General features: G+C 35.0%; 1 protein-coding gene across 1 annotated transcript in view; it reads right to left on the bottom strand.

Annotated features, from left to right (window-relative positions):
- LOC125031704 (neuronal acetylcholine receptor subunit alpha-7-like) overlaps positions 1–10,000 on the bottom strand; it is a 366,464-nt gene that overhangs the window by 35,271 nt on the left and 321,193 nt on the right. Inside the window, exon 10 of the mRNA XM_047622611.1 lies at positions 7,508–7,624. Coding sequence (XP_047478567.1) covers positions 7,508–7,624 — 117 coding nt within the window. The remainder of the gene's footprint in view (positions 1–7,507; positions 7,625–10,000) is intronic.

Below are 10,000 nucleotides of genomic sequence, written 5' to 3'. Positions count from 1 at the left end.
AATGTTATGGTTATCATTGTCATTATTATTACCATTAATATTATTATGATCATTACTATTAAACTGATTATCATCATTATTATCATCATGATCATGATCATCATCATTACCAGCAACAACAATATTATTTCTATTGCTATAACGATTATCATTATCATTATAATCATCATCCACAGCACCATTACTATTATAATTAATATTTAATGTTATCATAATCATTTTCATTACCATTATCAATTTTATCATCATCATAACCATGATTATTATTAACAACCATTATTATAACTAATAGTACCATTATCATCTATCATCTTCAGCGTCATGATCTTTATAATAATACTAATAGATATAATAACAGTAATAATAATAATAATAATAATAATAATAATAATAATTATAATTATAATAATAATGAAGATTACACCAACAACAGCCACAAAAATAATAAATAACAATGGCAATGATAATTATGATAATAATAATAGCAGTAAGAGCAATATTAGTAATAATTATAATGGTTATAATAATAATGATGATAATAATGATAGTGACAGTAATAGCAATATTGAACATAAATAATAATAACTGTTATTATTGCTATTATTATTATTATTGTTATTATGATAATAATGATGATAATAATATTAAGAATAAGAATAAGAATAATATCAATAATGATAACAGTAACGATACTGATAATAGCAATGATAATAATAATTATAATGATGATGATGACAGAATTGATGAATATAATGATAATGATAACAATAATGATGCTGATAATAACAGTAATGATGATGATAATAATAATAATAATAATAATGATAATAATAATAATAATAATAACAGAAATGGAGATGAAGATGAAGATGTTGATAAAAATAATTTATAATAATATCAATATGATAACTTGTTATTGTATTTATCCGCATTGTTATCATGATTCCTATTTTCTTTACTAGCGTAACGATGATGACTCTCAGACTGTAGCATAAATATTGCACAGTAATATAAAAAAACAAAAAAAAACAATGATAATGGTAATAATACTGATCATAAAAGTTGTATTAAAAGTAGCAGTAGTAGTAGTAATAATGACTATAATAATGGCTAATAATAATATTAATAGTAATAACCGCAATAATGATTATATTGAAAGTAATAATAATAAAGATAATAATAACAATAATGCTAACAACAACAACAATACTAATACTACTACTACTACTAATAGTAATAATAATAGGAGCACCAGTAAAAACAATAATAATGGTAATAGTGCCCTATGTCTCATTTTATTGCCCTTATCATTTGCACTATAATCGTTATCTTCAATATCATTATTACAGTATCCATACTGTTTTCATAATACTTTTTTATTACCTTTACTGCCATCATCATCATCTTATTATTCTATCCTTGTTTTATGAAATAATTACGTTCTCTCTCTCTCTCTCTCTCTCTCTATATATATATATGTACTTTTTTTCTGTCACTTGTTCTCATTTGCGTTTTATTACTTATTGCATTAAAATGTTTGGCTAAAGAAAATCTTATCCTCATTATTATCGTGATGAACATTCTCTCTCTAGGACACTCAGCATAATGGGGAAACTCAACTTCACATGATAAAATAAAATGCTAACTAATCAAGTTAAACCATACTGTGAACGAAGAGCAGGGGGTATCCCGCAGAGGATGAAGGAAAAAAATGCTTATGTATAATTATAACAATCACCGATACTAAATGAAAAACTAAAGTATGTCTACTGCATAAAGAAGAGATTAAATCATAAAAGATATGCTTTAGTTGATTTTTTTTTTTCAAATATTTACCCCAACTCATCTTTGGCCAAAGTCAACTAAACTCGGTCACTGAGTTTATTTAGCTTTTATTATTTGTGTTTTTAATGCTTTAAGAATTATATTTTTTTCTCTCTATCTTTTGAATCCTGAATCTCGGCCGAAGATGCGAATGTTTGAAGCTGAAATGAGCTTTGAAAAAAAAAAAAGATAAAAGAAAAAAAAAAAATATTGCCGAGATACCACATTTGACGGTCTCATTGCTGAAGATAACATGGCTTCGTCTACTGATACGAACGAGAGTCGAAACATACGAATCCTTCTCTCTCGATGATACACATATCTACAGGCCTTCTATAACCACTTCGACGATATATATACGTCAATAATAATGATAAAAAAAATCATAGTAAATCATAATACTCAGGAATGCGCAAAAACACGCATCTACGGCTGCCCAGTATGCTATGAAATCCTACTTTTGCGAACGATCAGACAGGGAGAAATGTTGAGAGGCTTCTAGGGTGAAAACTATGCAAGCTTGATACACACTCTAACCCTCCAAGCACCGGGGATTTCTGGTCAAGAAGAAATCCGGTTGAAGTAAATCTCCGTTTGAGAGGATTTCGGATTAGAAGGGAAAGGAAAACCAATCCTTTAAGCGTTTTTTTTTTTTTTTTTTTTTAACCGGTGTTCGAAGGTTGAAGTGTTTAGATTCTGGTCTTGCCATTGCACATGCAACACCGGGGGTCAAGTCATCTAATGATCTTTCCACTAATGCTACTGACTAAAGTGTTGGCGAATGTGGTGTCTCCTTTGTACTTGTGAGTGTGAAGCGTTTGTTCCTTGTTTGTTTCCTGTTGAGATTGTCATGTTGGGAAATGCATGTGCTAACTGTATATGTACCTGTGTTAGTCTTGATATGCATGTGGGTGCTTGTAAATATATAATCAAACGTATGTTTTCGTCTCGTTATACATATGGCTGGAATGCTCATCGATATTTGTATGAAAAAAGTATGACAGTCATGGAAAAAAAGGACGAATAACGCTGGAATCATGCTTCGGCTCAAGCAACCACACAGAGTGGACGCAAGTACATGACAAAGAATCTGAGTCCTCAAATGCGGCATGTTGGCTTGTGGTTCCAAAGTATCCAAAACCACCAGTGAAAAAAATAACATTTCAAGCAAACATACGTAAATAGTAAAGCTCATTTCTGCAGGTTATTTTTATGGTGGCTTTAGGTTGTAATTTTATGCCATAATTGACCGATTTGTTTTATACATATTCTTAGTTGCGACCTCACGTTTGCGTAAACCGCTGGCCAAGACGCGAGAAGTACAACACTACATTTTTTAAAGGGTGTTTAGAGTAAAACTTTGAAACTTTGGTGCTCTGAACCCTGCATATATGTATGAAGAAGTCCGGCGATGCTTTTCACATAGGGTTTTTAAAAGATCCCATAGTGTATAACAGTTATCTATCTTAGCATAAATCTCTTGAAACGCTTACTAACAGTAGGAAAATCTGCTAAAGAGGTAGCAGCTGAATAGCAGGTGTCGGCCATAGCATAAAAGTACCCCCCACAGCAGGGGTTTTGTGTGTATGTGTGTGTGTGTGTGTGTGTGTGTGTGTGTGTGTGTGTGTGTGTGTGTGTGTGTATGTGTGTGTGTGTGATAATCTACGATGCTACCTAGCGTGTCAGTCCTGTGCAATCTCAAATGGCAATATTGACAGCTGCCCAAAGACAAAAAGGAGTTAAGCGAGGATATTCTCTCTCTCTCTTTCTCTCTCTTTTTTTCTTTCTCTCTCTCTAAGCTGCGGTTGTTTTGATCTGGCGACGGTATATGCTAAAAGAAGAAGAAAAAAAAAAAAGGAAAAGAAAAGATCTGACTTCATTTCAACAGGAGTAACAAACACAAGACAAAGTCGTTGGATGAGAAAGGCTGCTTTGCCATTTTTGCCAACTGAGGTAGTCATCTCAAAAAAGGTGCAGTACAGAGGGGGCGCTGCAGTTACGATCAATATTAATAAGGTAAATATTCAAATGTCTTGAAGTTTTAAGATGGAATGCACAAGTACAGTATGTATATAGCCTATGCTCCTTAGCCTCTCAGTGGACGTTATGTGAAGCAATAACACAAAAAAGAATAACTATGGTATATATATATGTATATATATATATATCTTATGGACATTGGCACAAAAACGCTTACCTCCAAGGGGTACTGTCCACACGGAAGTTCCGGTGAGAGGCATTTTGTAAACAGAGGGTCCGTTAACTTGGTGAAAATGAGTGTTTTTTTTTAAGATGACACAAATCGTTGATTTAATTGGTTTGAACTTTCGGCAATTGTTAATCATGTATTTATCATATATTTACAGAGTTTCACATAAAGAGGAAACTTAGTTAAGGAAAAGTAAATTTTCATCAAGAAACTTTAAAATAATTTGAGTAAGTGTAACCTTAACTGTTGGAGATTCAGAATTCTTAATTTAGAAATGTTCTTAGGGTAATGCTAATGTACTGTATCCGAAGAACACAAGATGCAGTAATTTAGGATATTATTAAGGCATAAAGTGTATTGTATCAAAAGATATCTACCAAGGTGCATTATTCTTTTTCTCTCTCTTAATGTGTACCTACGTATGTAAGATGACTGTTTGCTTCATCTCGACAAAAGACCCTGAAATGTGTGTAGACCCGAAGCTCCAAAGTTCATTGGTGGTACAAATTTACAGTTCTGACTACGATACGCAGGTAAATAGAGAAGGGTTTCTTCTGGCTACGGAAGAAGTGGCACCGATTCATACCAGCTTAAACTACAGTGAGATTATAAAAGAGCCAATATCAGTCATTATTATCATTATCATTACTCTTCTCTATCAAGGTTTTAAGGATTATTATCATCATAGGAGAATCAAGTTCTACCTAAAAAGCACTTCTACTTTGCACCGGAGTAAAGAAATATTGGACAGCTGTCTTAAGTCACGTGTCGATTTGAGATTTTTATTTCTCTCTCTCTTTTTACAAAAAAGAAATTATCTATATATAGATACATATTTAGTCTTTACCATTATATATATACTGATACCATAAGAACCAACAAAAAATGAATAAATATATATATATACACAGTCTAGCGTCTCCCACACATCAGTCTATAATTTTTTGTGCCTAAGCTACGCAGTCATGTTTGAAATGGGGTTGACAAGACTATACTCCGTCCAGTCTCGGGAAAGAAAAAATAATGGCAAATCATCCAAAACTCTGGAGGACTTCGATTCGTTCAGTCTCTCTTGTGGAAAAAAATAACAAAGTAGTGTTGAAGACAGCAAATTTTAACAAAAACAAAACAAAAAATAATGAAAATATATACATTTCTGATTAAAAAAAAAATATATATATATAAAACGAGTTAACACAGGTAACTAGTGTCAGCTGATTTTGACAAAAGAAGAGACTTAGCGAGTCGGAGTAACCCAGAGTCAGGGTGAGTTGCCATTTAGTTTTTCTTTTCTGAAACTGGATGCACTATAAATATTTGTATGAAGTTTCAAAAGCTGAACATGCTCAGATTTCCAGAAATTCTGCACTCGCTCATGCTCGATGCTGTATACAGTAAATATCGCGCTTCTCATTCTCCAAGGTGTGTAATAAAGTGAATGCAAGTCATCACCATCAGTAAGGCAAAATTTGAGAAATGAAAATAATGATGAAATAATAACAAATAGAAAATGAATAAAAAGGAGTATGAACACATCTTCGGTCTAGGAGTCTGCAGACCCTTGATGGGATGGTCTGGCAGACCCGAAGCATCGAATGTGCATTTGTGAGCTGACTTTTTATGAACATTTTGTTTCTTCTCGTTTATAAAGGGATAAGTGAAGAAGTGGTCTGAACAGCCACTGAGTCCCGGTGGCTTAACAAGAAGCATTAACTTAATGAATGAAAAAAAAAAGAAATATGAGAAAAGAAATTGCCAAATGACGATTCTTGGCCTTCTCAGCCTTTGGAATTTGAAAAGCGGTCTCGACTCCTAAAAGAAAAAAAAATAGGCCTATCTTATCCTAGAGCGCCTCTTTTGCGTCGAAAAGGTGGAAATGGGGGGGGGGGGAGGGATCTCCACTCCTCCCCCGCCCTCTAGGACCGAACCCTTGGTAACTGCAGCGTCCCTAGTCCTTCCCACCAACCCCTCTACCCCAACCCTACATCTTCCACTGCTTTCCAAAGTCATCCTACAAGGCTTTTGGTGTCCATTGGCTCCCTACTGAACGAAAGGGGCAGAGCAGGTGAATCCTAATCCTTATCTTCCATTCCCAAGCGTTCCTCTTCTGTGTATTTCCCTCTCTTTCATATTGTAAGAGCGACTATTTGATATAAAGGAAATAATGATGATACTAATAATAATAACAATAATAATAATGATCATGATAATAAAGAGAATAATAATAATAATGATAATAGTATTGTTGACACTAATAATGACAATACAGATGATCGTAGTAGCAAAGACAATAATAAATAATAATATATGAAAAAAGGTGAAAATAACAGTCGCGCCCTCACACTAATGTATTCTCGGCCGTAGTGACTCTAATGCATGCACGCAGAAGAAATGCACTTCGTCTAACACGTCTAACAGTTATCTAATAACACACATTCTCCTATCTTTCAGGTAACGAACCTATGTTCCAAAGTTCAGAGGAGTTTTACAATGTCATTCACTGTAACTTTTTCTTTCTCTCTCTCTCTCTTTTTTTTTTTTTTTTTTTTTTTTTTTTTTTTTTTTTTTTTTTTTTTTAGCTGCGTAGTGAACCTGTCCAGGATTTTTTTCCAGATTTGTTTTTCTCTTTTTGTATTACAGTTGATACTGAAACTTAAAATAATCCAAAAAATGTTTTTAGTATTCTTTATCATTTTTATTATTTCTGTTATGCTATTTCTTTTTTATAGAAAGATGAGCGATATAGGGGAAACATGAAACATGAATAAAAATTATCATCGTCATCATCATGGTGATGATAACGCTTGCAATGAATCTTCCTCAGTCCTCCCATAATCAGTTTATTGTTATCAAAGTTGTTTATTATCCTTTTAGTGATGTGTGTCTCTTTGAAAGAAAATAAATCCTAATAAATCCCTCTTTTTGGTGAGATATCTCTCTGGATTTTGGTTGAGTTAGGAACAACGAAATCCCTATTGATGTCATGTCCTATAGATAATTTGTAAGGGTTGTATCACCCTTTCAGTGTAGGAAATAGTGTTTCTCCTTTAAGAAATTCCCCCGTTGTGATCCGCACACCCTGTGAATGGCGTCCCTAAATTTCCCTTCGAACGAAACCTTTATGATTATTATTATTATTTGAACTATCCCCTTCTTCCACGTTCAAAGCCCTCGGGCAATATATATACTCTATTTCTTCTTTTTACCCTAGATAACCGGTATGAAATTCCCTTTTCACCCTTATTCCCTCCCATCCCACATCTTCCTCTCCCCTCCCCATCTCTCTCCCTCTCCCTCTCTCTCTCCCATGCCTAACCCCCCACACCGCTGGCTTCTGTCCATAGCATACCTACCACTCCTACTTGTGGATCAGGGAGGGGAGAACGGAAGGACTTAGATATATATATTCTTTTTTTTTTTCTTTCTTTCTCTTAAGGTTTGGACTAAGAGGCAAGGGCTTACATCTGGTCGTACCTTCATCTCCAGCTCTCTCATCTTGTTGTTCAACATGATGCTCTTGCGCGTAATCTTCTCTCCCGGCCGGTTAATGCGCAGGACCCACGGTAACCATTGGAGAAACACGCTTTTCACCTGTTGTCAGAAGGAGAAGAGAGGGAAGAACAAGCAGGTTAGTGTTGGAAATCTGTGGGCAGAACGAACCTTCATTCTTTCTCTTTTTTTTCTAATAAAAGTTTTCTTTCTTTTCTTTCTCTCTCCTTCATTTTTTTTTTTTTTTTATCCATTAAAAAAAATATTTTTTCCCCCACTCGGTTTAACTGTATGTGCGTGTTGTGTATGTGTGTGCATGCGCGCGGTGCGTGGGTGTCGGAAGTGTTGGACAGGTGTGTCAATGCGTGTATGTAAAGGACGTTTCTAGGAGGTCGGGGAGAGAACAGAACTCGCCTCGGAGTGAACACAAACAAATGCATAACGACGGAGGGGGGACGTAAGATTTTTTTCGTGAAGGTGGAGGTGGAAGGGGGTTTTAAGGCGCGTCGGCGAAGAACTAGAACAAAGTTGTGTCTCGCGCCTCTGAAGGTTGGTTGGGTCGCATGCCTGAGTACTGGTCTGTCTGTGGATGCCAAGGTTGAGGCGGGACAGTCCTGGAATGGGGATTCTGGTTAATGACAAGCGGTATATATACATATGGATACAGCTCGCTCTCGCTCTCTCTCTCTCTCTCTCTCTCTCTCTCTCTCTCTCTCTCTCTCTCTCTCTCTCTCTCTCTCTCTCTCTCTCTCTCTCTCTCTCTCTCTCAAGTTATGTATGCATTCTCGCTATGTTTTATTTGTTCTCCAAAAGAGTACAAACGTGCTCTCTTATTTTTATTCCAGCTTCGTTAAGTAATCCACCATAAAAAAAAAAAATACAAATCGTTATTTCAAAACAAAACCTACATACTCATTAGAAAAAACAAATCTAAAAAATATATATTTATCAGACTAAATAATGGGTTTCTTCTCCAGGTGTGAGTAAGGAAAGAAGAAAAACAATCAAGACTGGCTATCCAATGTCTGTGTGAGCTTTACTAATTATGGCGATTTTCTTAATGAGCGACTTTTTTCCCCAAAATAGGAGACTGCTTTCTTCGTTTTCGAGAATTCTTGCAATATTTACGTAGTCACAGTAATTTCGACTGTTCGCTTAAGTTTTCAGTAATGCATATTGCACTTGCTTGTTTTCAGTTTAACTTTTATTTATTCATTATTCATTTTTTATTGGTTATTTATTTATTTTTTTATTTTTATTATTATTATTATTATTTTTTTTTTAGATTCCTAACATTGTTCAGTGTCTATGAAATTCCCCAAAAATTACCAATCTATATATATCAATATAGCCAATATCTATAAATAAAACCTAACAAAACTCCCATATTTATGTGAAATAAAACCCGTAAAGTAGTTTCTGTAATGAGTTCGATAAAATAAAACAGGGAGATGTAAATAGACGTATATTGGGAAGGATAAGAGATAACCTTAATCCGTGAGATTTAGTGTAATGAAATTTCCAATCTCAAAATCTTACAGTCTTGAAAGGAGTCTCTGGCACCGATGAAGATTCAATCGCGAATGAAAATTAATAAAAAGGGAAAGGAGGGGGAGATGGAAGGAGAGAAGGAAAGAGGGAGAAAGAACGAGGGAGAGAGAGGGGGGAGTAGGAGAGAGAGGGAGAGACGGAGAGAGGGAGAGAGAGAGAGAGAGAGAGAGAGCGGAGGAGAGGAGGAGGAGAAAAAAACGAAAGAAAGCCAATAAAGGAGAAAGAGAAAGAAAGAAAGAAAGAGAGAAAGAGAGAGAGAGAGAGAAGGCAAGGAGACAAAGATAGTAAGCGGTAAGTAGAGAAAATAGTGAAAAAGATATGCAAGAAAATGTCCTTTAAAGTTGACACAGCGATACGCGATCCGGGCCCGACGCGAAGGAAGGAGAGCTAAAGAGAAAACCAGCTACAACGGCCAAGAAAAATGACAGTAGGACCAAGGCCTTCGCGACATGGCATATGTCATTTGCATAATCTTCAAGGCGATGGAAGTGAGCAGGAGAGGGAATAAACACGAAAAAGAAGAAATGAAGACGAATGACAGAAGAAGAAAAAATGTCTTATATCTTCCCTGATAAAAGTAAATAGGTAAAGCAAGTCTTAAACTGCTGGCAATTAGTCATGACGTTAAGACGTAATGAAGATAAATCACTTCTCAATTCTGTAAGTGGGACATGATTATTATTCAGCGGACGAGCAGTCTGTGCAAATACAGCAACAACTTCTGAAATATATACCCGCATTTAAACTTATAAACGATTCGGAAATAAAAGAGTACCGGGGTTTAATACATTACGAAAAAAAAAAAAAAAAAAAGAAAGATCGCTCGTACGGTATAATTTGCATGGGAAATGGAAGAACATGCAGGCACGGACTCTACCGCAATGCGATTTAGTAAAAGAAGATTCGTTTCTTTTGATAAGAGATCGT

Source organism: Penaeus chinensis, chromosome 13, assembly GCF_019202785.1.
Source record: "Penaeus chinensis breed Huanghai No. 1 chromosome 13, ASM1920278v2, whole genome shotgun sequence".
Taxonomy (NCBI): domain Eukaryota; kingdom Metazoa; phylum Arthropoda; class Malacostraca; order Decapoda; family Penaeidae; genus Penaeus; species Penaeus chinensis.
The sequence above is the reverse complement of the archived record's forward strand: the minus strand, read 5'-3'. Positions and strand labels throughout refer to the sequence as shown.